The sequence below is a fragment of the Eulemur rufifrons genome, chromosome 29 (genome assembly GCF_041146395.1).
Source record: "Eulemur rufifrons isolate Redbay chromosome 29, OSU_ERuf_1, whole genome shotgun sequence".
Taxonomy (NCBI): Eukaryota; Metazoa; Chordata; class Mammalia; order Primates; family Lemuridae; genus Eulemur; species Eulemur rufifrons.
Window position 1 is genome coordinate 90,085,170 of NC_091011.1, and position 25,619 is coordinate 90,110,788.

Sequence of the window (25,619 nt, forward strand, 5' to 3'; positions counted from 1 at the left end):
ATTATGTGGTTACGAGAAATCATTTTGAAGGCACGAGCCCTCAACATTTTGGTTTATTTTACCACGCAGTCATTAAATACAGTTTTAAAGAAAATTTTAATTAGCGATTTAGTTGAAAAGATAATACATATGCAAGATTTCTAAAACTCGGAAATGATAGTGAAAGTGCATCTCCCTTACGCTGGGTTCCAGTCCTCTTGTTCTGCCTTTTTTCACAGGTTTTTGGATGTTCTTCCATAAATATCCTTCCATATATATGTATATGCAAATTCTTCTCAACAAATGGCAGCTTACTTTACACTGCTCTACACTCTACTACTTTCACTTGGAAATTATTTTCATATCAATACATAAACAGTTGCCCATATTCCTTTTTAAGGATGTGCCGTAACTTTTTAACCATCTTCCTGTTGGTGGACAGTTTGTAGCCTTTTCCCATGTAAACGATTCGCAGTTAATGCCCTTGTTCAAACATCTGTGCAAACTGATGCCAACAGACAGTACCTGGAGGACAAATTCTTAGACGTGAAGCTGCTGGATAGATACTGCCCAGTTGTCCTCCCGAGAAACTATGCCAGTTTGAATGCTAAGCACCGTGTCTATCAGAGGACCTATTCCCTGTGCCTTCTCCGAGGCAGTATGTTATCAGTGTAATAGGTAAAAACCGTGTCATCGTCAACTGGGGCTGCTGTACCAAAGTATAATTAGACCAGGTGGCTTATAAACAATAGAAGTTTACTTCTCGCAGTTGTGGAGGCTGGAAGTCTGAGCTCAGGGTGCCAACATGGTCATGTCCCGGGGAGTTTGAAACCCTCTTCTGGGTTTCAGACTGCTCTCTTCCCATTGTATCCTCACAGGGCAGAAAGAGGATGAAAAGCCCTTTGAGATCTCTTGTATGAGGGCACTAATCCCATTCGTGGGGCCTCTACCCTCATGACCTAATTAATTACCTCCCAAAGGCCCCGCCTCCTGGTACATCATCTTAGGGGTTAGGATTTCAACATATGAATCGAGGGGAGACACAAACATTCAGTCTGTAACAAATGGCTTGTCACTGTTGTCTTAATACGCCTTCCTTTAAATGTAAGCAAACGAGAAGCATTTTTTCCTGTGTTTAATCCACACGTTTATTCTTCTATAAGCCGTGGGAAAACACGTGCCCCTTGGGGGAGGAGAGTCTTTGTTCACAAAGTGTCTGCCAGACCTGTGTGTGTCTGTCCCCTCCGTACGCTGCCTCGTTTGTCACACAGAATCTCGTGCCCAGGTTCCTTTGCATGTATTCTCCTACCTTCCCTCCCGTCACACCCCACAACTATCTTTCTGTGCCCCTCTTTCTTCACTGCCTCTCTAAGGTTTCCAGAACGTCCAGGTCCAACCAGGGTCGGCTGTTGTTGGGGGGTAGAATCCGTGCGTCCATAAGGGTGGAGCAGCTTCTTACCTGCCTGCCTGTAATGGGACTTTCTAACTTCCAACACAGGTGGCTGCTGGAGGCAGGGAGGAGAGTAAATGAAGAGAAAGAACTGGAATAACTCCTTCCAGAGAGGGTAAGATTGACCTGGAACTACGGTGTGCCCCGCCTCTAGGCGGGAGAGCCGTGAGAAATGAACACACAGAGGTGGGGTCGCACAGGGAGCAGGGCAGAGCCGCCTGGCACGTGGCCCTCCAAGATGGTCAGATTTGCACAGACTCAGGAGGGGCCATAAGCCACCCGCTGGCTTCTGTCCCATGGTTGGTGTTGGGGCAGTTTGAGAGCTGTAGGAGGGGACAGGGGATCAGGTTTTGGGGCCTGGGCTGTATGTGAAGGAATGCACTTTCCTCCCACCTCCCTCTCCGGTCCTGTGTGTCTCCAGGAAGCACGCTAGGCTGTACACCCCCAGTCTTGCGCAAGCGGCAGCCCCACCCGGGAGCAGGGTGGAGGCTGGGGCCATGGTGGGTGCCCTGAAGATGCCCCATGGCTACTGAGGGGGCTGCCCGGCCAGGGAGCAGAGCGGCGGGCATGGTGTGCAGCCTGGGGGTCCTGCTCCTGGTGTCTTCAGTTCTAGCCCTGGAAGGTAAGAGAGAGGGGAGACAGGTGAACCCCTGCCTGCCAGTAGAGACCCAGCGCCGGCGGGAAGTGGGAAAGATTCAGAAAAGGAAGAAAAGAGTGAAGACATCAAAAGAGGGAAGGGCACAGGGAGGACAACCAGGCCCTGTGTCAGGTGTGTCAGAGGAGGGGTCCTGGCGGATGCTGTGCTGCTGCTGGCAGAGTGAGTGGACAGGGAGGGAAGTCCCTCTGTTCCCACTAGGACTGGAACGGGGGCCAGCACGCTGGCTGGAGGCTTGGCCACTGTGCGCCCCTCTTGTCTCTGGGCAGAGGTATTGCTGGACACCACGGGAGAGACATCTGAGATTGGCTGGCTCACCTACCCGCCAGGAGGGGTGAGTGTCACTCTCTAATTCTGAGCCCCCATTCCCTGGAGAGTGGAACTCAGGAAGGAAACCCTGGGCAGAGATGGGTGGGGTAAGACCCCCCCCCCCGCCAGCTCTAGAGGAGCAGGGTTTCAGGGTCTCCTCTCCCTGCTTTGCTTGTTATTAGTTTTAAGTCTCAGTAGAAGAGCTATGTCCCCATGTCCCCTCCCTGTCCCCTCTCCTCCCCTACTCCCCACCCAAGCCCTGAGCCCCCAGTGCTCCCCTGGCCCTCCCTGCAGTGGGACGAGGTGAGCGTTCTGGACGACCAGCGACGCCTGACTCGGACCTTCGAGGCTTGCCACGTGGCAGGGGCCCCTCCAGGCACCGGGCAGGACAATTGGCTGCAGACCCACTTCGTGGAGCGGCGAGGGGCCCAGAGGGTGCACATCCGACTGCACTTCTCCGTGCGGGCGTGCTCCAGCCTGGGCGTGAGCGGGGGCACCTGCCGGGAGACCTTCACCCTTTACTACCGCCAGGCTGAGGAGCCCGACAGCCCTGGCAGCGTGCCAGCCTGGCACCTCAAACGCTGGACCAAGGTGGACACAATTGCAGCTGATGAGAGCTTCCCCCCTTCATCCTCCTCCTCCTCCTCCTCCTTGGCGTGGGCTGTGGGACCCCACGGGGCTGGGCAGCGGGCCGGGCTGCAGCTGAACGTCAAAGAGAGGAGCTTCGGGCCTCTCACCCAGCGTGGTTTCTACGTGGCCTTCCAGGACACAGGGGCCTGCCTGGCCCTCGTCGCAGTGAGGCTCTTCTCCTACACCTGCCCCTCCGTGCTCCGGGCCTTTGCCTCCTTTCCAGAGACGCAGGCCAGCGGGGCCGGGGGGGCCTCCCTGGTGGCAGCCGTGGGCACCTGTGTGGCTCACGCAGAGCCAGAGGAGGATGGAGTGGGGGGCCAGGCGGGGGGCAGCCCCCCCAGGCTGCACTGCAATGGGGAGGGCAAGTGGATGGTGGCCGTCGGGGGCTGCCGCTGCCAGCCTGGACACCAGCCTGCGCGAGGGGACAAGGCCTGCCAAGGTGAGAGCCCACTGCCCTGCACTTGCCCACGACCCCACACTGCCCTCCTGCCCCCTACTTCTGGCTCCTCTCCTGAACACCCCAAAAGGTCTTGTCCCCAAAAGGTCAGGAATAAGCCATCATAGAAAAGGACCTCTGTTTTCCCCGATTTTATTTCCTAAAGTACTCAAATTTACTGTCACTCACTCATCTGAAATTTCAGGAACCATCTGGAGCCTCTCAGAGCAATTGCTGAGGGGCCCAGGGCTCTGGGTCTGAGAAATGATGGAGATCAAAGGTGTTAGACTCCCCAGTTGCCTGGGGCTGGGGTCTTTTGTCCTCATTCACGGGTCAGTGGGGGAGGGGACCACCAGCTGAGCAGAACGAGACTGCTAGGCCTCCCCCTCCCCCACAGAGGGAGGTTATGCAACAAGCCAGAGACACCCACCTCTGCCGCTGGGCCTGCCTTAGCCCCCCGCACCTCCCTTTCTCCTTCAGTAGAAATGCGGCTCTGGCCCAGCAAACGCAGAAGGAATCTCTGCGAGGGGAGAGTGAGTGGGGTGAGGTCTGGGAAAGAAGAGAGAACCAGCGCTGGTGGGGAGAAGGTGGTGAGGCCACCTGTGTGCAGGTGTTCTGGGCACTCAGGGCGGGTGGGTGGGCTGAGCGTGACACCCACTGTCCTCTCTGACTCCTCAGCCTGTCCCCGGGGGCTCTACAAGCCCCATCCTGGAGATGCCCCCTGCTCACCCTGCCCGGCCCGAAGCCACGCTGCCACCCCCGCGGCGCCCGTTTGCCCCTGCCTCCAGGGCTTCTACCGCGCCAGTTCCGACCCACCAGAGGCCCCCTGCACTGGTGAGTCCCTCACCCAGCCCGGTGAGGAGAAGAGACTGGGAGGGCGACCACAGTACGGAGCCTGTGGGCGACACTATGGGGACTTTGCATTTGGAGTGACTTCTCTTTCTCCTGTTTTCTTGGTGTCCTCCTCACCCTGCCCCCCACTCCCCTTCCTGGTCCTCCTCCTGTCTTTCTCCTCTCCCACCTGCCCCCACTGCTCCCGCTCTGCCCCCGTGCTCGTCTGTCTCCTCCCCTCTGGGCCACCCCCGCTCTCCTACCTCCTTCCTTCCTCAACCCCCACACACCATGACTCCCACCTTCTTGGCCTTTCTGTGGCCGCACCCCCCGGCCCCCCAAGGCCCTCCTTCGGCTCCCCGGGAGCTGTGGTTCGAGGTGCAAGGCTCAGCGCTCATGCTGCACTGGCGCCTGCCTCAGGAGCTGGGGGGTCGAGGGGACCTGCTCTTCAACGTCGTGTGCAAGGAGTGCGGAGGCCAGCAGGAGCCGGGCAGCAGCGGGAGCACGTGTCGCCGCTGCAGGGATGAGGTCCACTTTGACCCCCGCCAGAGGGGCCTTACTGAGAGCCGAGTGTTAGTGGGGGGGCTCCGAGCACATGTGCCCTACATCCTGGAGGTGCAGGCTGTCAACGGGGTGTCTGAGCTCAGCCCGGACCCTCCCCAGGCTGCAGCCATCAATGTCAGCACCAACCATGAAGGTGAGCCCTTCCTCAGCCTTCAGGGTGCCCTGCCTGGGCTCCCTAGCACCCCTGCCCCTCTCCCGCCGTGCAGCCCGCCTGCTGGAGCTCCATCCAGTCCACTCCACCCCCTGATGCTCCTGCTCCCAGGAATTCCCATCCCCCTAATGACCCTCCCCACTCCAGTCCCCTCCGCAGTGCCCGTGGTGCACCAGGTGAGCCGGGCATCCAACAGCATCACAGTGTCCTGGCCGCAGCCCGACCAGGCCAACGGCAACATCCTGGACTATCAGCTCCGCTACTATGACCAGGTGGGCAGCAGTGGGGCACCGCGACGGGGCTGGCGGCAGCTCCCAGTCCTCAGGGTGGGGGCTGGAGGTCAGCGGGGCCAAGGACAGGTGCAGGGGGCCTGCAGGGGGAGTGAGCCTGAGAGCCCAATGTCCAGGGAGGGTGGCTGGGCACGCGGGGGTCAGCAGGGGTGAAGGGGTGGGCAGGGAGTGAGTGGCTGTCACCCCCAGGCAGAAGACGAGTCCCACTCCTTCACCCTGACCAGTGAGACCAACACTGCCACCGTGACGCAGCTAAGCCCCGGCCACATCTATGGCTTCCAGGTGCGGGCAAGGACCGCTGCTGGCCACGGCCCCTACGGGGGCAAGGTCTACTTCCAGACGCTGCCTCAAGGTGAAGGAGCCTGGGTGGCCCAGTTTGCAGGGGGAGGCCCAACGGGGTAGGGAGGGCAGGCCTGGGGACTGTCCCAACCTTGCACCCTGACACAGTGTCCTCCAGACCGGAGGTTCTGTGGGAGAGGAAGGTGTTTGTGGCCAAGCTGACCTTAGGGGCTGCCTGTGTAGGGGTAGGGGGAATTGTGAGGTATGTGTAGGGTGGGGGATTGTGAGGTATGTGTGGGGTGGGAAGTTGTGAGGTGTGTGTGTGTAGGGTGGGAGGTTGGGGGTTGTGTAGGGTGGGGGTTGTGGGTGTATTGTGTGTTGTGTGTGTTGTGTGGGTGTGGAGGGTTGTGTGTATGTATGTGAGGGGCATTCAGGGTGTGTAGTGGGTGGCTGGGTGGGTGGTTGGGCACGTGGGCAGGTGCATGGGGAGGCCTAGCCCACCCGTGACCCCAGCGCTGGTCCCCCAGGTGAGCTGTCCTCCCAGCTTCCAGAGAGACTCTCCTTGGTGATCGGTTCCGTCCTGGGGGCCTTGGCCTTCCTCCTGCTGGCAGCCATCACCGTGCTGGCCGTGGTCTTCCAGCGGTGAGCCCCACCCTGCCCAGCGCGTTCACTCCTCCAGGCGCGACCCCAAGTCCTGCCAAGTCCTGGCAGCCCCGGCCACCAGCGCCCCTCCCACCACCCAGCCCTGCCCTGGGCCCCACGCAGGGGTGGGAAGGAGAGGCCCGGCATCCCCTCCCTCCACGGAAGGGTGGGGAGGGCAGGGGTGGAAATGGGAGTGTCATTCCAGGCCCCTGTTTGCCCCTCAGGAAGCGGCGTGGGACGGGCTACACGGAGCAACTGCAGCAGTACAGCAGCCCAGGTGGGGTCGGGGGAGCTCAGGGGGCACCGGGGGCTCGGGCTGGGTGCAGGCAGGGCTGGGTGTCCCAAGGTCAGGGGGAGCTACTTATGCCGTTTTCCAGAAGTGAGAGGGCATGTCTGGGGTATGGGGGCAGCACTCGTTGCACCACACCCCATAATATCCCCCACACCCCTACAGGGCTCGGGGTGAAGTATTACATCGACCCCTCCACTTACGAGGACCCCTGCCAGGCCATCCGGGAACTTGCCCGGGAGGTCGATCCTGCATATATCAAGATTGAGGAGGTCATTGGGACAGGTACTGCAGGGGCTGGGGGGTGAGGATGGGAGGGCTGGGCTCCCTCGTGGGCCCCCCTTGGCCAGAGTCCCGTCTAAATACGTCAGGGCACTGTGAGCCTGTGGTCCTTCCTCGGCCCCCAACCTGCACCTGTCCTCCCAGGCTCTTTTGGAGAAGTGCGCCGGGGCCGCCTGCAGCCCCGGGGACGGCGGGAGCAGGCTGTGGCCATCCAGGCCTTGTGGGCCGGGGGTGCCGAGAGCCTGCAGATGACCTTCCTGGGCCGGGCGGCGGTGCTGGGCCAGTTTCAGCACCCCAACGTCCTGCGGCTGGAGGGCGTGGTCACCAAGAGCCGACCCCTCATGGTGCTGACGGAGCTCATGGAGCTCGGCCCCCTGGACAGCTTCCTCAGGGTCAGTCCAGCTTGGGCAAAGGAGGAGGGTCCTTGGGTGCAGGAAACCTGGGGTTCTCTGCTCTTCCAGGAGATGGGGCCCTGTCTTTGTTCCTCCCACCCCACCTCCCATGGTGTCATCCTTCCTTCCCAGGCCATTTCTGATTCCTGCGTCTGCACCCCCTGCCCTCTCATGCCGATGTCTGCTGTGCAGGGTCAAGGTCCCATCCCCGCCCTCACTGACCTCTGCCCCTTGCCCCTCAGCAGCGGGAGGGCCATTTCAGCAGCCTGCAGCTGGTGGCCATGCAGCGGGGAGTGGCCGCCGCCATGCAGTACCTGTCCAGCTTTGCCTTCGTGCACCGTGCGCTCTCTGCCCACAGCGTGCTGGTGAACAGCCACCTAGTGTGCAAGGTGGCCCGTCTTGGCCACAGTCCTCAGGTGAGAGCACAGCCCTGGGGCTTGGCACCCTTCAGCAGGTGCAGGAGGGTGAGCCGGCATCTAGGGTGGGCACCTCAGGTGGGATATCACAGTGTCTTAAGGGAGGCTCCCTGCTGTGGTGGGGAGGTAGAAGCCTGGTGAGGTGGGTATTGAGGGATTTCAAGGACCAAGGCAATGGAAGGGGACTGGGGAGGGCAGGAGACCCGCAAGAATCTAGAACCATCTCCTGCCCTTCCCCCAGTATGGAGGTTGCACAGGCTCCAGAGTCAGCGCAGCCAGTGCAAATCCTGACCACTCCACTCTGAGTTCTGTGACCTTGGACAAGCTCTTGTTCTCTGAGACTCAGCCTCTGCATCTGGAGAACCGAGATAATATCATCCGCCCTACAGGGTTGTTACGAGGATTAAACGAGATGCGTGGCGTAGAGCCCTAGACACACATCTGAGCACATAGTAGTTGCTCAATCAATATGACTGTTGCTACGATTATTACTACTGTTGCTTTCGGCTTCACTCCTCAGGGCCCAGGTTGTTTGCTGCGCTGGGCGGCCCCGGAGGTCATCGCACACGGAAAGCATACAACAGCCAGTGACGTCTGGAGCTTTGGCATCGTCATGTGGGAAGTGATGAGTTATGGAGAACGGCCCTACTGGGACATGAGCGAGCAGGAGGTGAGCGCTGGCCTAGCCACTGCTGATTCCCCACCCCCGATCCCTCCCAGGCTGGAACATTCCAGGACTTCCATTCCTAATCCATTCAAGTTCTAAGATCTCATGTCTCTTGGACTCCATATCTTTAAGTTCCTTCCTGGCTCCAACCTCATGCTCTACTGGATTCCAGCCTATCCCCTTACCTCATCACATGCTCCCCTTCACTAGCCATAACTTTCCATTCTCACATTGTTCCTCTGACCCCCAGGTACTAAATGCAATAGAGCAGGAGTTCCGGTTGCCCCCACCTCCAGGCTGTCCTCCTGGACTACATCTGCTTATGTTGGACACTTGGCAAAAGGATCGTGCCCGGCGGCCTCACTTTGACCAGCTGGTGGCTGCATTTGACAAGATGATTCGCAAGCCAGACACCCTGCAGGCTGGCGGGGACCTTGGGGACAGGTCTGGAGCTTGGGGCTGGAGCCTGGGAAAGCCAGGGAGGGTAGATGCAAACCAAAAAGCAAACTGAGGAGAGGGGGCTGAGACGAAGAGGAGATCTTGACCCACTTGCCCCTCCCCCCTTAGGCCTTCCCAGGCCCTTCTGAACCCCGTGGCCCTGGACTTTCCCTGTCTGGACTCCCCCCAGGCCTGGCTTTCGGCCATTGGACTGGAATGCTACCAGGACAACTTCTCCAAGTTTGGCCTCTGTACCTTCAGTGACGTGGCTCAGCTCAGCCTGGAGTAAGCAGGGAGGGGGTGGGGCGAGTGCTCTGGGCCCCAGGCCAGGGGTCTTGTGGGGCATCGTGGAGACGCTGGCCCACGTTTGACCCCCTCCCTCCCCACCAGAGACCTGCCTGCCCTGGGAGTCACCCTGGCCGGCCACCAGAAGAAGCTGCTGCACAACATCCAGCTCCTTCAGCAGCACCTGCGGCAGCCGGGCTCAGTGGAGGTCTGAGGCCCGGGCAGGAAGCTGTGGACTGACACTGTCCCAACCCTGCCCTGGACACAGGCCGAGAAGGGACATGGCAGACGTGAGCCAGGCTCCCTCTCGGTCTCCGTGAGAGATGCCCACAGCAAACCCAGCTGTCCGACCAATGCTGCATCTCCAGCCCTCCGCCCCTCCACCCGCCTCCCCACATTAAAGGGAAAGAAGGGAATTGGCCGGTTTGGGTGTGGTGAGGCCTAAGTCTGCAGGGAAGGGCGGGGAGGCCTTGCAGAAGGAGCTGAGGGGCAGGGCGGGCAGGTGGCAGGCAGAGATGCAGAAGGGGAGCGGCAGGGAGCAGGAAACGACTTTATTATTGGAAGGTGGAAGGTGGAAGGTGGCAAGGTGGCAAGACTCTACCCTGCCGCACCCCACCCCGCCAGTCTCCCCGCGCTACACACCTTGCCACAAGCCCCGTGCCTGCCCTGCACCTGTCTGGAGCAACCTGGGAAGGGCCCTTTCCCTTCCCACTTATGACACTGGGTTGGACACGGGGTGCCCTGAGAGGGCCAGCCTGTCCTCAAGTGCTCTGACATGCAGTGGTGCTGTCAGAAGTGGGTGCTGAAGTGGGTGCTGAACGGGCAGTCACAGGCCCCTTGCACAGCGGGGTGTGGCGCACCCCTGGGCCGGCTCTGTCTGCCCTGGAGCTGGAGGGGTGGTGCGCACCTGGAGTAGCTGTTCCTGACAGGACACACATGCATCCCCTGGCGCTCTGGCGACTCTCCCTTCCCCCGTGGTTCCGGGAGAATAGACCTCTAGGTGGTTTTGGTTTGGTTTTGATGCTCCCAGAAAAATGAGAGCAACTTCCAGGAGGCCAAGCGGAGCCGGCCCTCAGATCTGGTATTCCCAGCCCTCCCAGTCCTCCAGGCCCCTGCTGATCAGCCCCCGCAGGTCCTTCCTCAGGGTCCCCTGCCGAAGCCTTTCCCAGTTGGCGCTGCTGCGGGAGGTACTTCGAGACACCGAGGGTGTAGGAAGGGACAGGTGGGAGCTGGAGGGGCAGCCCAGCTCTAGTTTTTCCACCGAGCCTTTGTCCAAGGCCTCGGAGTCCAGGTTGTGGAAGGCCTGGGCGTAGCGTAGGATCCGCTGCCGGTTCACGTCCTGCCTGTCTTCCACCCTGCAGAGTGCGGAGGACTTGAGAGGCAGCTGGGAATGCGAGAGCACCTCCAAGACTGAGGCTTGTCTATCTCCCGGCCCCACCACTGGTGGCCTTTTCCATTCTCTGTGGCCGGTGTGGGTGCTGGGGCCACCGACCCTTGGCAGCCAGGCCTCAGGAAGCAGCAGCTCTGGTCCTCCAGCTCCGGGGACACTGTGAGGGGTCCAAGCTCCTAACGGGGCCCTGTCCTCACCAGCTCGGTCAGCAGGCATGGGGCCCCTGGGAGCAGGAGGTGGTCCAAGCTGAGGGACACCATGCAGACAACACTGCTCAGGGGACACCCAGCCCCATGACACTCACCGCAGGAACCAGCGGTCCCCCAGGCCATACTCGCGCCCGCAGATCCCAGAGCGCGGCCACAGGCAGCGAGGCAGCTTCCGCTCCAGCATCACCGTGGTGGCCACGACCTGCGTGGGGGGGACAGAGGGGAAGTCAGATACGAGGCTGGACACAGACTGAGAGATGAGAGCTGTAGACTGAGAAGAAGGCGGGGGATGGAGGGGCGGCAGCTTAGCAACAGGAAACTCTGGAGCTCCTGGTTTCCCAGGGATGAGGAACAACCCCCTGATCTGGAAGGTGCTGTGAGCGTTGCCAATCTTCTCCTGTGGGAGAGAGTTGAAGGGACTTGTGCCCCACAATTCTTCACCCAGTGACCTGACATCCATGGCAAAGCCTGGCAGGTGCAGGAGGGTGTGCAGGTGGGAGGTGGGGGGATGCAGGAGGGTGTACAGGTGGGATGTGGGGGGATGCAGGCAGGATGCAGAAGGGATACAGGTGGGGTGCAGGAGGGTGTACAGGTGGGATGTGGGGGGATGCAGGCAGGATGCAGAAGGGATACAGGTGGGGTGCAGGAGGGTGTGCAGGTGGGAGGTGGGGGGATGCAGGCAGGATGCAGAAGGGATACAGGTGAGATGCAGGAGGCAGAGAGACCTGTTCCAAAGAGAACAGGGGCCAGAGCAAAGGAAATAAAAAGGAGTCTTAAGGGCTCCGGGATATTTTGTCCCTACAGACATAAAGTCCTCTTATAAACATCCCACTTAGCATGTTAATATATATTCATGGAGAAAATATTTTCCCATTTAGTTAGCTTGGGTTTTCCACTCCATTTTATACACAGCACAATTAAATGCCTTTCAGTTTGGGGGATTTCCATTTTTATTTTGCTGAAATTAATTTTTTGAGATAAATTCTTTTCTAAGTATACAATTTTTAATGAGGATTTGATTCATCTAATGGTTTTCTGTCTCCATCACAATGATCTGACTGAGGATACCCTTAGCTGCAATAGGAAGTTTTTTTGTGGCATTATTTTTAACATGTCCAATTTTTCTGGGTCAAATTTTGCCGACTTAAATATTGCCAAGAAGACTTGATACTGCTGTATATTAGGGAACAGAATTTACTGGATGTGGTTTTTAGCCACTGTTAGCTTTATTTCTTGTTGATTATTTCAGAGAAGACTGAGGTTTTAATTGTGGAGGAAACTGTGAGGAGTTCTTTCCAGCTATCCTAGTATCACTCGGTTGTATTGCTAATCCGATTCTTCTGTACACCTTGCGTGATTTTATATACTGTGCAACGACTGTGCAAACATACATCGGGTTCTAAATATCCTGCCTGTATCTGAGCCTGACCGCTCCTTGGCAGGAAGGGCCTGGCTTGCACTAACCCCCAGCCCCAGGGGCTCACCTGGGCCCTCCAGAGCTCGTCCCGCTCATGGGCCACCCGCCAGTGTGTGTCTCCCATCATGGCGATGAGGAGGTTGAGCATGAGCAGCGTGGCGATGATGGCGAAGGCAGCATAGGTGACACTGTACATGATGGGCAGATCCACGCTGTAGTTGGCAGGGCCATCGATGATGGTGAGGAACAGCTCAAAGGTGCTGAACAGAGCCATGGGGTAATCGTAGAAGTGGCCCAGCTCTTCGGGGTCCTGGGTCTGGAAGATGACATAGAAGGCTGCTCCACCCAAGGGGGTGAGGGTTACCTTGGCAACCATATGGGTGACTTGCCCACACCCAGCTCACTGCTGCCCATGTTGGTCCTGTGCCCTCATCTCTGGTATCACCACTGCAGCCGCCCAGTGCTCCACACTTTGGGTTTTATGGTTCACATTCCCGATCTCGAGAGCCACCGCTGCCTAATGCTCCCCATTTTCTCTCACCTCTGGGGCATGTCCCATCTGCAGACATCGTACGGCCTCCTCCAATCTCTGCCTCCTCTCCCTTCCCCAAGTTCGGCCAGAGGCATCTGTGCTCTCTAGGTCCCTCAACCTCTCCCTCCCGCGGCCCCCGTCCTGGACAGATGATTTACCTGAAGCAAAGCCCAGGATGACCACAGCCATCAGCCAGCAGAACCGCATCAGGTCACCAAAGATCATCTGGGGGGAGGAGGCAGAGAACATCTCCACATGTTCCCTGAGCAACTGCCCCCTCCGACCTCCAGTGAGTCTAACGTAGACAGGGGCGGCAAACTATGGCCCTCGGACCAACCCCACCTGGCCTGATTTGGTGTGGTCCTTGGACTAAGAATGGATTTGACATTTTCAAAGAATTGTTAAAAAAGAAGAAGATGATGAACAAGACCGTGTGCAGCTTGCAAAACCTAGAATGCCTACAATTTGGCCCTTTACAAAACTGTTTGCTGACCCCCTGCTCTGGGACCTTTGTCCAGGAAACTTGGGGGGAGGCACTGACCTTCTGGATCATGATGGTGAAGGGGCCCAGCATCTGGAATCCTCGGGCAAAGTACATGACATTGCACCAGCCCAGCACCAGGGCCAGGGACATGGGCACCACCTCCCCGTTGGTGTTGGTGAGCCGCATCACCATGGTCACCAGTACCATGAAGGCGTAGGTGATGCTGGGGGAGGGCAGAGGGGGTGATGAGAGAAGGTCTGGATGATCCGGGGGACCCGATGGCAAGAGTGGAACTGGATAGCACCCGCACACTCAGAGTCAGTCCTCACACGCTCAACACACAGGGTCACGCATGCACCGCTGGAGGGGCACCTCTGGAGCTGAGGTTCCTCAGAGGTCAGGGTTCCAGGAAGTGGAGCTGGAGCCCTGGTGAGGGAGGGGCTGGGGCTGGGAGAAGGAGACTCACATGAGGACATGAAATGGCCCCCCAAGGATGGTATGTCCAAAGAAGCGAGTGACCCCCATCCTGAGGATGTCTGGAATCTGGAGAGAAGTCAGGGAGACGCAAAGGGCGCTTGTAGACCAGAGCTTGAGCCGGATCCAGAGGCAGACAGTCTCACCCCGGGTCCCAGCCACACCTCACCTCCACCAGCAGGATGACCAGAGCCCCGATGACGGTCACCAGCTCCCCCACCAGCCGCATGTGATCCCTGGAGGTCACATAGGCTTCCTGAGGGAGGGGAAGGATGGTCAAAGCATGCAGGGCTCCCAGCATCCGCCCTGCACATGCCCGGTTCCTGTGGCCACAGCCCATCGGAGCCTTTGCAACCTGTTAGGTTCAGCTGTTCTCAAAGGCTCCTCTTAGAGTAGGAGCATATGTGTGTGCTGTGGGTACTCTGAGTCCATACCCAGGTATTTGACATCAGGGTGAGGGGAGAAACGTGGGTACGAGGACAGGGAAGCAATACCCGTCTGAGAAAGAGCAGAGAGCCGAGCCCTGCCCATCCGCTACTCCCAGGGTGTCACCTGAAGCAGCTTCTGCTCCAGCAGGGTGTTGTCCCGGGAGCTGGTGCGGTTGGTGGTCCGGGGCTTGAGCGGGCGGTAGGCGCAGCACATGGTGAAGCAGACGATGTAGAGCAGGTAGACAGCCCCCAGCATGCAGAAGTACGGCCGCCCGTACCGCCGCCACTTGAGGCTCACCAGCTCCTTCACCGGGGTCTGGTCCAGGATCTGGCGAGCCTGGGGGAGGAGGGAGAGCGGGAGGCTCAGAGGCCTCCAGGGCTCCACCCATGCGTGTGTGCGAGGCCACAACAACCCCTACCCTTACCTCCCGCTTCTTGGTGGTGACAATGAGTTCCAGCAGGGACTGATCGTCCCCTGAGGAGTCGATCTCTGTGAGGTCGTAGAGGGTGGAGGTCAGCGGCCCGTATGTCCACTGGATGTGCTTCCGCTTCTGCATCAGGTGCTGGAACATCTGACAAGGGGGGGAGGTCAGGAGCGGCCAGCAAAGCGGACAGTCCCAGAGCGAGGGAGGGAGGCAAGCCCAGAGGACAGCACCCCAGGAGGGGTTGGGTGCACTTCCCTTCTCCCGTTTGGGGCAGAAGAATCCATGGTCATGCTGACGCCCTGACTCCCTCCCCCAGGCCTCCCTCCAGAGCTTGGGGAAGGGAGGTGGGGTAGACCTGAGGGCTTGGGAAAGGGAGGTGACCGGCTGGAGGGCAGCTGCCCTGGGGCGGAGAGGGCAGGTGGGCCTGGGCATCACAGGCAATCCCAGCATGGGTCCTAGATCTATAAGCCCCCCACGCCTCAGGGGAGAAAGGGAACAGGGGACAAGGGAGATGGGGGTTGAGAAGGACATCCCAATCTGAGTAGGGAATGGGCCCTCACTGTCAGGGGTGCGTGTTCACGTCTGTTTGCTCCTGGGGCCAGCAGGGTAGGGTGAGGGTCACCAGAAAGACACCGCAGACATGGGGGCGTCCCTCACCACGGTGTTGCCCTCCACTCCGGCCAGCTTGAAGGGGGTGAGCCCCTGGTGGTTGGGCACAGCCTCCAGGGGCTGCAGGTGGTCTCCACGGCCATCGTAGGACAGCAGCAGGTTGTACATCTGGCAGGCAAAGGTTTTGTTGGGCTGGAGGATGAGGATGTGCAACACTGTGTTTCCTGGGGGAGGACGTGACAGGGTGTCACGGGGCCACTGGCCTAGAGTCCCTGATGTCCCCATCCACACCTGGGGTGGGCCTGGGGGCTGTCCCAGCCCCTCCTCTCACCCCCTGGCAGCAGCCAGCTCCCCTCCCCACCCCAGCTCTTACCCAGGGAGTCCTGGGCCCGGATGTCGGCTCCATGCTCAATGAGCAGCCGCACGATCTCCTCGCTGCCCACACAGGCGGCAAAGGACAAAGGGTGCTCCCCTGGGGACACAGAGGGATCCGTGGCAGGAGAGCACAGCACAGCAGTATGGGATGGGCTGTGTCCCCCAAGTGCCTGCCTCCTCCTCCCCCACACCTCAGCCCAGGTCTTGGGGACATGTGTCTGGCAGAACCAGAGGAAGGGCTGTGGGGAATTGGCCTCTGGCCTAATCGAGCCCTGGAAGGGCTGCCCTTCCCGGCTCCTGGGCAGACAGAGCCGAGGGCAGGGCCCCCATCTGTCCTTGCCCACCTCTCTGCCTCCTATCCTCCCAGCCCGCCCTGCTCTCACCGAAGTAGATGAGGTTCCGGGGACTGCGGTGGAAGGCGGCACCCGTAGCTCTGGCAGAGACGCTGGCCCCGTGGGCCAGCAGGGCTTGCACCAGGTTCACGTTCTGGTTCACGACAGCGATGTGCAGTGCAGTCTGACCTGGCCCAGAGGCAGTTGTCAGTCACGGGACTGTCCCCAGGATCCTGCAGCCGTCCCTCCCATGACCACCCATGGTCTTCCACTCTGGAGGGGCAGCCTGGAATTTAGGGCAGGAGCCCTGGGGTGCTCAGGGTTCCTAGGGGACTCAGTGGCTCCCTGTCTCATTCCCTGCTCCAGGCCCCTGACATTTCAGGGTCAGGCGTCCCTATGATGTGCCATCAGGATTGACGAGGAGGATGGGAGACAGGGAAGGGAATAAAGACCAGGGAGGTGCAGATCGCCTCTTTGGCTTCCCCAAAGTATCCAGCACAGAGGCTGATGAATTGTCTAGCGGGCCACTCCTGCTGTCCACGGCAGACCCCTGGGCCCCTCACCCTCATAGAGTTCTGACGTCATGGGCTCAAAGACCAGCTCGGGGGCAGCCTCCATCAGCAGGATGGCGGCCTCCAGGTTGTCATAGAGGGCTGCCACGTGCAGCGCCGTCTCCCCCATGGCTCCTGTCATTTACAGAGAGAAGGATCACACGGGATGGGGAATGGGGATCATGCAGAGTCAGGTGCTCACAGCACAAAGTCCCAGGCTCTCCTGGGCAGCCCTGGCATGGGGCTGGCCCAGGACGTTGGTGCCGGGGGCCCTGCTCCCTACCTCTCTGGTGCACCTCACAGGCCTTATATTTGAGCAGCTTGTTCAGAGCCTGAACGTCATTCTCTTTGGCAGCTAGAAGGAAAGGAGACTCCCAGATCCTACAAGGGAAAGGGGTAGAGAAGGCAGCAGTGGTGAGCATGCCCAGTTGTGGAGCGGGGGCCCTGGCTTGGCTGCATTCTACACGGATGTGTGTACCCGGCAGTGAATCCCAAGGTCCTCGATCAAGGCAGTCCGGCCCACAAAGTGCAAAGGCTGCCCGATGCCTTTTCTCCTGACGGTCAGTTAACACAAACCTACTTTTTGCCCATTTAGCTTGTGCGGGACTGTTTCCTATTCCCTGGGGTGCTGGGACCACAATGTATGGTGTGTGGATGAATTCTCTGTGCATTCCAGGCAAGGAGAAGAATTTTACTTAAACACATATTCACCTCCTGACAGATTGACCCCTGGAGTGGCCCTGTTTTAGCCCCACCAGGTGCCCTGAGATTGCCCTGTGGGATATGCCTTGTTTGGCGTAGACCAGGGGTGCAGGGAGGTCCTCTCTGCTATTTGTGGAGGAAGTTGACGTGCAGAGGCCAGGGGGTGTCCTCCCGCAGCCTGTGCTCTGCCAACCCAACCTCAGCAAAACTCTCAATCTTGGCACTTTTGTCTCTGCAGTAGCATCTCCAGGGCTCAACCCGACAGCAACAGTGGCCCATGAGAACAAGCCTGGCTCCAGGCTTCCCTTTTTCCCGGGCGCTCATTCAATCATTCATTCACTGATTCTCTCTCTCTCTCTCTCTCTCTTTCTCTCTCCCCCCTCTCACTTTTTCATCTCCTCAGTCTTCCTTCACAAAGTGGACCCCAGAGCATCAGCATCACATGGGCTCTTAGAAGAAATGTGTAAACTCCCAGGCCCACCCTTTGACCTACTAAACCAAAATCTGCATTTTAAGAAGATTCCCCAGCTGATTCTTGTGCGTGTTAATGTTTGAGAAGCACTGCTCGAGTATTTGAGTGTGGTCCCTGCATATGAAAACCTGTGGCCATACATCAGAGGTGGATCTCCATGTCAGACAGCCCGCGTTAAAGTTTGGGAAGCGATGTTCTCCATCATTCCCAGACCAGCTATCTATAGGGCCTCGGGTACCACTTCATTTTGCCTGTTAGCACCTATGGAGACATAAACTGTGGCCAATAATGATAGAGACAGAGAAACAAGAGGATTCACTTACTGAATTTCACATGGACCTGCATAAATATTCCCATTCTGCCCTCTGACCCTTCTCGGGTTTACCCCATTTTGGATTCATGGATCCTTTTTTTGGTTCTGGTCCCTAAGTTAGATTATTGTCTCTCCTGACTTATTTTCCACTTCTCACTTATTTTAGGCAAAATCATTCTCTGACTCTGCAGACCATGTCTCTAGTCTTATTCCTACAATGAACCAAAAACCTTTTTTAAACTCAAAACTTACCCCAACTAAGACACATGGGTCACCTTGGTTCCATTTTCTCTCTCGGCCTGGAGCCATTTGGCCTTTCTATGGGAGTGAATGAATTAACCCGATTTACCCATAGATGCCCAATTATGTGACCTACAAAAAGACACAGACAGGAGCTCACATCCTGAAGTTCCGGCAGTGACAAGAGGCGCCCACACATCTCCCAGCTCTCCCCTGCATGTCACACAGGCAGCCACCAGACCCTGTCAACTCAGCATCTAAAGCTCTCTCTCCATCCAGTCCCCACCTCCTTGCTCCTACTAACCTTCACCAATTCGTGTCCTCACTCTCCAGCCCAAGATTAGCAAAATCTCCTAACCAGTTTCCCGGCACCCTGTCTACCCCCAATCCATCCTTCTAGATGCTGCCGAGATAATCTTTCTAAGTGGCAAATGCAATCGCAGCTTACAAAAGTCTGATGGGGCCCTAAACGCCCAAGGAGAAGGAACACAGAGGCCCTTACAGTCTTTGTGCAATGACTTTTCCACCCTCTGCTCCTCCCGCCCACTCCTTACACCTGGCATTTTGGTCAGCACCGCGGAGCACACTCTTCTCCCTATGCCTGTACCCACAGGGTCCTCCCTCCGAGAAGCCAGCTCCCCCAGCCCATGCATTGTTCTTTGTACCCAGGGATACGCCTGGCTAGAGCAGGTGCTCACTGACACCATCTGTGGAAGGAAGGAATCGGCAGCAATGCCAAGGGGTGGTTTGGCATCACTGCCCTCCCTCCTATCTCCATCAGCCACCCCCAAAGCCAACCTGCAGCAAACACATAATCGAAGTGAAAAGCAGAGTGCTTGGTGTGCAAATACAGCTGCAAAACAAGCTTTCTACACCCCTTCGCCACCACCCCCCCAACAATTTGCCCACACTTCTCCGCAGATATCCTGGAGCCAGCACTGGAACGGGGGAAACAAAGACAGCTTCCCCCCCACACCACACACACACCCTCTCCAGGAAGTTCTTCGCTCTCCCCTCTGGCCTTACTTCTATTTTGGCATCTTTCACTGTGTGCGGTAATCAGTCCCTGTCTCTTCCTCCACACGGAGGGCAGAGGCCAGCCGCTTACTCACCTCTGTACGTCTTCCCTGCCCTCCTCCCATTAGCCTCCAGTTTTGTGCCCCATTTTGACCACCTGTATAGAAAGTTAATGGAAAATCTGGAAACAAATCCAAGGGGAGTGCCTTATCCGAGTCCAGAGTATTTGGAGCTCCCTGCCCTCTAAGAGATGAGTGGTGGTGTAGTCAATAGTAGGCCCAAAGAGTTCCCCTTAGTCCCTGTACAGCTCTGAAGCCCATAAATGTCCCCCATAAGTCCCCATTCTCTCTATATAGTCCTTTTCTAGCCTCTGCTGACACCTTAGTGGGCCTGGGGAGGATGAGAAGCTATCTTCAGATCTAGGGTTGACAGATTTACCAAATAAAAGTACAGATGCTCAGTTAAACTTGAATTGTAGACACAGAACTATTTTTTAGTGTAACTAAAGTATGTCCCATGCAATATTTGGACATCTTTATACTAACAACTTATTATTTATCCAAAATTCAGTTGAACTGGGTGTCCTGTATTTCATCTGGCAACCTGGTCAGACCACACCCTGGGTGAAGAATTAGCTTATGACCCAACCCAGCAAGGTTTGTAGAGAACTGGCCTCCTCTGGTTGCAAACTCCAGAATCCAGCACCAAGCAGGGCAGGTGGGTGTGTGGTTGGGTTCCCAGGATTTGAGGCAGAGCCATTACTTGCAGTAACATTGGACAGCCACAAGGGGACAGCAGAGAAAGCCCCAGCTCGCATTCTTGGCAGCGAGGCAGACTCCAAAACACCTGGCCATCCTTGGGCCCCACACAGCGGGTGTGCAGAGCAGACTTAGTCCAAGATTCTTGTGCTTGGGGCACAGGGACTTCCTGGACGGCCCACCATCAGAGTTTAGATCACAGCCAGGGAGAAACGGGCAGGGACTCTGCTAAACACCCTGCACAGGGCAGCCCCCACCCCCACCCCGCCACAAACAGTTATCCTCCCCAAAATGTCAATGGTGCCAAGGAGGAGAAACACTGATTCAGAGGCGCAATTATTCACAATCCATTTTAGAAACAATATTTTTCACGCTAAAAAGACTTAGAAATTCCTGATACATAAAAAATGCTTTCTTACGGATCATTAAGTACTCAAGTAAAGGAGAAACAAAAGGTGAAGCCTTTTAAACTCCCACTGATTAAGAAGCAAAAAGAAATTATAGAGCAAATCTGAAATTATAATAATATGAAAGGCATTTTCAGGTTCTTGTATGCTTTGTGTTACTGGGCAATTAATTATAAAATTGAACAGTAAGTTCAATATTAGACTGGTAGAAAACCAACTGTCGGGTTCCTATGATAGCACAAAAACTATCATACTTTTTTGTTGAGCAAACAAATCAATAATCTGCCCCTTAGAGCCACCTCTGGGCCATCAAGTGGGGATCCCCGCCTTCCTCTCTCCCTGTCGCCCTCTGCTCCACACCCCTGCTGCTCCCCGTCCTCCTGGACGTGAACACCATGTGTGGGTAAGTCAGGTTTTGTTTTTAGTTGCTGAGAAACAAGGCAGGATCAAGACAGTCTTGAGAAAAGTTCAGATCAGAATTTTAGAGCTAGGACGTCCTCCGAAATCAAGTCTCGTCTGTTCATATATCAGATGGAGAAAGAAGCCTGGAGTCCTGAAGTGACTTGTCCAAGCAAGTCACAGGCAGAGCCGGACGAGTGCCCATTTTGTCACTTCTCTGTCTCTATTCTCTGTGTTTGTTAGGGTTGGAGGAAGGAGAGGGCACAGGGGACTGTGGGACATGCATGGGGCTCACTGGTTTCTCCACAGACACCCTCTCAGACTGCGAGTGTACCCTCGGGGCAGGGCGGGGATGGCACAACCCCTGCTTGCAGACGCATCCTGGGTGGGTACATTTCTGTTGGGAGAGTGTTCACAGCTCTCTAACTCCTGACTTTTCCGTGTCAAAGCAGCATCTCACTTATTAGCACTTTTGCTCTTTACGACCTTTGAACGTGGGCTGAGTAGTGCTCCCACGTTTCAGAAAAGGAAACTGAGGCAGCATGAACAAATTATTGCCAGAAGATCACACAGAGTTAAAGGCAGACTACTTGGCCAAGAATCTAGCCCCAGGCTCTTACCACTAAATTATGTGGTTCTTCTAGTTTTATGGCTCCTCCTGCTGCTTCTTGGGGGGTGGGGGGCAGGTCCCAGCACCAGCCACAGATGGAGGAAAGAGCAGTCATGTGTGGGGAGGAGGCATACACCTGGCGCTTGTGAGCCACCTCCCTCCAGCGCAGGTTCCTGGCAGTGGGATAAAGAAGGCAAAGCCCTGGGGAAAGTGGCTATTTAGAGACTTGGGAGCCAGGTCGCCTTCCTAACCGCCGGGGCTCCTTTTATGCACGTAAGTAGACATGTGTGTATGTGTTTGCCGAGACAGGCGTGCGCAATATGCTGGAGAGTCCCTGGGCTAACTTTTCGCAGACGCTTCAGTTCACATACATTCACACGGGTCTCCATCTGACCACAGGAAACCCTGCGGCGTGCACTGCCCGCCCTCCACACCCTTGTGGGGAGACCAAGCCCCAGCCTGGCGGGAGGCAGCCTCTGTCACGCTGCCCAGCACACCCACAGCAGCCACTGGCACCCCGGCTTCCTCCTCTCTGCTCCCAGAACACGTGCTTAGACCCTCCGTGCGACATTCACCAAGCTCACCTTAACCCAAGCCTTTGCCGATTGGTAAATTTTGCTTATTGGAACATGAGCTTCTTGAGAGCAGGGAATGTGTCATATTTATTTTCTGCAAACCTGGTGCAGCCTTATGCTTAATAAATGTTTAATGCCTTTAATATCAGAAAATGAGAAAATCTAAGCCCACGGGAGAGAGATGATCTGGAGAAATGGGAGAAAGCTGAGAGCTCAGCTTAGATCCTGACAATGTGGATTTCAGGAGAGGCGGCTGCATGGTAAGACCCAAGAAAAGTCTACCAGAGACAGAGGCGTGTTGGGTTCCTAACCATCCTGGAGAAACCTTAAAGCCTTCCCTTCTCACTGGGCCATCCTCTTCCTCGGGGAAACCTGCCTGACTCCACTCCAAATCCCTGAGTCCCCCTTGCTTTGGGACTGCAGGAGATAAGGCAGGTGGTGGCAGCAGCTAGTACAGGCCGGTTCTCAGTCCCTCACCTGCTCCTCACTCCCATCGGCCCCCTCCTCTGTCCCTACTGTTCCTGCTTCCACGGCCATCCCGTGTTTAACTAGCTGCCTGCATGTCTCCGCTTTGTCTGGCTGACTGCACAGACTAGGGAACTCCTGGCCAGGCAGTTTCAGTGTCCTTCTGGGAAGTGCCAACCCAGTGGAGAGTCAATACACCCGATACTCCGGGCACCAGGTGTCCAAGAAGAAGAGGGCCAAGAAACTGTGGAAGCAGATGGGGAGATCAGGGAATGAGGGGAATCCCCGCAAATGGTGGCATCCGGCCCTCCTAGCCCAAGGCTACAGAGGAGGCTCCTCCCCAGATGGTCTTAAGAAGTTGCTGGGCAGACAAGATGCATGGAAGTAGCCCATCCTCACCCGGGCTGCACCTCCTGCCAGGGCCTCCGCTCTGTCCTCCCCTGACATCAGCACACAAGACACCCTCAGTATCGCTCCCATCCCCTGGGCCTGTCTGTGCTCTGTGCCTGGCTCCCCCAGCCCCGGGGTCCTAAGAGTGGGAGAAAGATGAGCGGAGCCAGTGACACTTGTTTTCTAACAACAATGCCGTTCTGTTGCCCCTAACGTCACCAGCCAAACATGTGCCCCAGTCCCCGCTCTCCCAGGTGGGTGGCTGGTGTGAGAGACAGGAAGCCACAGCTCACAGAAGGAGCACATCCCAGCCCCAGTCCTTGAACAAAAGAAAACACAAGGGCCCCAGGCAGCCTCCTGGTCAGCAGGAGGCAGGCCTCTGTTTTTGGAGATGGAGAAAAACTCTAAGACACAAAAACCTCAGGCTTTCCTCTAGGAAGAGACGTAGCATCTGCCTCCTCGGGGGCCCAGGGACAGCCCCTGCTCGCAGGACTTGCTTCTAGCATGCCACCAACTGGGCGGAAAAAGTCCAGTAGAGACCTTGAGGAAGAGACTACGCATAGGGTGGCACCAGGCTCTCCGGATTTCCCCTCCGCTCCTGCTCCTGACCCTAACGTGCCATGGTGGAGGAAGTGCCAACGAGTTTAGGGAAGTTTGGGGGTGCTGGGAGCAGCAAGTGAGATCTCCTTTGGGCTCGAACTCTAGGGCCTCTCAAGTCCCCCAACCTGAAGGAGAGAGTGGGTAACAGTGGCCCTAAGCACATCTGGTATTTTGGCAGGTCACCAGCGCCCCTGCCCCCCAGAGAGCTTTCCTGGTCTTTCTTCCTAGGCACCCCATGCCTGGCTACAGCAGGGCCTTCCCCGATGTCTGATAAGATAAATGCATAGAAATGGTAACTATTTTCCCCTTTTGTCTTATTTTGTGGTTACTAGTGTCTGCAGTTCTCTCTCCTTTCATTCATTCATTCCCACACGTATATACGGTGTGTTTCTGCCAGAGAGACTCTTCCAGAGGCCGGGAGTAGAGACAGAGACGTATGAGGCATTGTCCTGGCCTGCCTGCACCTCCTGGGTGCAGGGACCGCGATGCCAGACCCCTGCAAGGCCCAGCGAGGTGCTCACAAGAGGCTGGACTGAATTGGATGGGAGCGATAGTGAGCACCTGTGTCCATCCAGCCCCCTCCTCCCCAACCTGGCATCCTGGGCCCCTAGCACTCTTGAGACAAAACGCTGCCAAGGAGCCAGTCCAGGCCTGGGAGCAGGGTTTGTGCAGCCAAACAAAGAGGTGGTAAACAAAGACCACGGAGGTGCTAGGGGTGAGGGGTGGCACTGCGGCCTGGGGAAGGGGCAGACGGAGACAGGCTTACCTCTTCTGCTGCAGCAGGTTCTGCTCATCTCGGCTCTGAGCCCAGGACTCCTGTCTCTGGAACCATCTGCAGAACTTGCTCCACAGGCAGAGAATTAGCCCCTTCTCCTTGGGCAGTGGCAACCCCATGGGGTGTAGGGCCGGTTCCTTGGGGGGCTGAGGCTGAGGCCAGACCCTGACTGGACTTAGCCTCCAGGCCACGTTGGTCCCCCCAAGGGCCGGCCCGTCCTCTCTCTGCAGAGGTCCCGTTTCCTAGTTTCCTACCTCCGGGGTGAGCCCCCCGGGGAGTCTCCCTGTGGCCGTGGCCGTGGAGGCCCCAGCCAGTCTGGAGAGGACTCCGAGTTTGTTACACTTGGCAGAGCCAACCCGGACTGTGGAGCTGCAGCTGGGAGTGAGCAGGAGCTCAGACACTCCCTCCCTCCTCCCAAATTACCTGAGATTTAAAGAGACAGGCCTCAGACCTGCCTACCATGGGGGCTTGCGTCAACCCCAATTCTTTCTCCACCCAGGTCTTGCTTGCTGCCCCCAGGCCAAGTCACAGCAGGGCAGGGGAAGCCTTGGAAGAGACTGGCCGGGCCTGCCCTGGACTTTGGGTGACCTCTGGAAAGGCCTGGACAGGTCAGGCCAGCCTGAGAGACTCCAGGCATCCAGGGCGGAGGGGAGGAGTTGGGCCCGCCCATTCCCAGGACGGAGGGGCCCAGGAGTGTGCCCCAGTCCTCACATTGCCTTCTCCGCCACCTCCTTCCCCTCCAATGTCTGCGGTCCCCCTCCTTGTGTCCTGGAGACTTGGATTTTCTTGACTCTTCCAGGTTAATCCCTTGCCTGGCCCAGAAGAGGCATAGAGAGGAAGGATTCTTCATTCTCCCAAAGTCCCCTTGCAGCCCCTCACCCACTTTGAGTCAGCAAACTTTTTCTGCAAAGGGCCAGAAAGTGCATGTAAATATTTCAGGCCTTCCAAGTCACACAGTCCCTGATGTACACCTTTCTTTGTTACTGCTGTTTGTTTGTTTGTTTGTTTGTTTTTTTAACAACCCTTTAAAGATGTAAAATGCACTCTTAGCTCTCCAGCCAGGACACAAAATCTAGCTGTGTGCAGATCCCTTCCCTGAGCTCAGGAGACCCTCCACAATGCCACGTACGTGGGGTGGGTGCCAGAGAAAACACAGGACACCCAGTCACACTTGCATTTTGGGTAAACAGCAAAGAATTTTCTAGTATAAATATGTCCCAAATTGTGCCAGTATTTTATCTGTCAGCCTTCCAGTGGAGACAACGTTTATTCACCTGCCATGGTGTGCTGGACCATTGAACTCCGTTTCCCCATAAACACACAGCAAACCAGCGAGACGGGTACTGGCAGCAAAGTACATCTCCCAAAGTCATAGAAGTGGCAGAGGTGAGATTCAAGCCTGCCTCGCCTCCAAGCCCACCTTCTTTCTCCTACCACACTCTGTCACTCCTGCCTGCGCGGAGCTCCAGAGAGGCCAAGTGACTTGCACGTCATACCGTCACACGGAGGAGTGACGCCATACGGCACAAGCCCATCCTCGTCCCACAACATAGAAATTGTGGAAGCCATCCTAAAAGTCATGTAGCTCAACTTTCCCACTGGAAAGAAGCAGAGGCTGGGTTTATCCGTGTCCCACCGCCAGCCAGGGCTGAGCGGCCGGGGCGCGGTGCGGCGTGTGCAGTCCC

The 25,619-nt window shown here is 57.1% G+C and overlaps 2 protein-coding genes across 3 annotated transcripts; one reads left to right on the forward strand and one right to left on the reverse strand.

The window, feature by feature from the left end:
* Nucleotides 1–1,476: 1,476 nt before the first annotated feature.
* EPHB6 (EPH receptor B6) lies at nt 1,477–9,406 on the forward strand. 2 transcript variants are annotated; one of them, XM_069461718.1, is made up of 17 exons: nt 1,488–1,544; nt 1,851–2,051; nt 2,354–2,418; nt 2,688–3,462; nt 4,138–4,293; nt 4,634–4,987; nt 5,153–5,277; nt 5,485–5,647; nt 6,102–6,216; nt 6,441–6,493; nt 6,671–6,790; nt 6,932–7,179; nt 7,422–7,595; nt 8,116–8,265; nt 8,513–8,706; nt 8,830–8,985; nt 9,091–9,406. In XM_069461718.1, exons 2-17 carry the CDS (start codon nt 1,952–1,954, stop codon nt 9,197–9,199), a joined length of 3,057 nt encoding a protein of 1,018 aa, XP_069317819.1. In that variant the 5' UTR covers nt 1,488–1,544; nt 1,851–1,951; the 3' UTR covers nt 9,200–9,406. The 2 variants fall into 2 exon arrangements, with proteins under 2 accessions (XP_069317820.1, XP_069317819.1); XM_069461719.1 differs by lacking the exon at nt 2,354–2,418 and having other exon boundaries at nt 1,477–1,544; nt 1,855–2,051.
* Nucleotides 9,407–9,530: 124 nt separating this feature from the next.
* TRPV6 (transient receptor potential cation channel subfamily V member 6) lies at nt 9,531–24,173 on the reverse strand. The gene is made up of 15 exons (XM_069461790.1): nt 23,926–24,173; nt 16,495–16,592; nt 16,224–16,346; nt 15,712–15,849; nt 15,327–15,425; nt 15,002–15,177; nt 14,345–14,491; nt 14,044–14,256; nt 13,661–13,747; nt 13,484–13,560; nt 13,075–13,240; nt 12,692–12,758; nt 12,069–12,337; nt 10,680–10,786; nt 9,531–10,340 (listed from the first exon to the last, which is right to left on the reverse strand). Exons 1-15 carry the CDS (start codon nt 24,051–24,053, stop codon nt 10,058–10,060), a joined length of 2,178 nt encoding a protein of 725 aa, XP_069317891.1. The 5' UTR covers nt 24,054–24,173; the 3' UTR covers nt 9,531–10,057.
* Between the last annotated feature and the right edge of the window lie 1,446 nt (nt 24,174–25,619).

Excerpts from the sequence above, each read along its gene's own strand:
- EPHB6 (XM_069461718.1), top strand. The coding sequence starts at position 1,952 with ATGGCTACTGAGGGGGCTGCCCGGCCAGGGAGCAGAGCGGCGGGCATG. Across the intron at positions 2,419-2,687 it reads TCACCTACCCGCCAGGAGGG|TGGGACGAGGTGAGCGTTCT; the intron begins GTGAGTGTCACT and ends CCCTCCCTGCAG. Across the intron at positions 5,648-6,101 it reads CTTCCAGACGCTGCCTCAAG|GTGAGCTGTCCTCCCAGCTT; the intron begins GTGAAGGAGCCT and ends CTGGTCCCCCAG.
- TRPV6 (XM_069461790.1), bottom strand. The coding sequence starts at position 24,053 with ATGGGGTTGCCACTGCCCAAGGAGAAGGGGCTAATTCTCTGCCTGTGG. Across the intron at positions 12,759-13,074 it reads TCACCATCATGATCCAGAAG|ATGATCTTTGGTGACCTGAT; the intron begins GTCAGTGCCTCC and ends TCCTCCCCCCAG. Across the intron at positions 10,341-10,679 it reads GGGGACCGCTGGTTCCTGCG|GGTGGAAGACAGGCAGGACG; the intron begins GTGAGTGTCATG and ends CGCACTCTGCAG.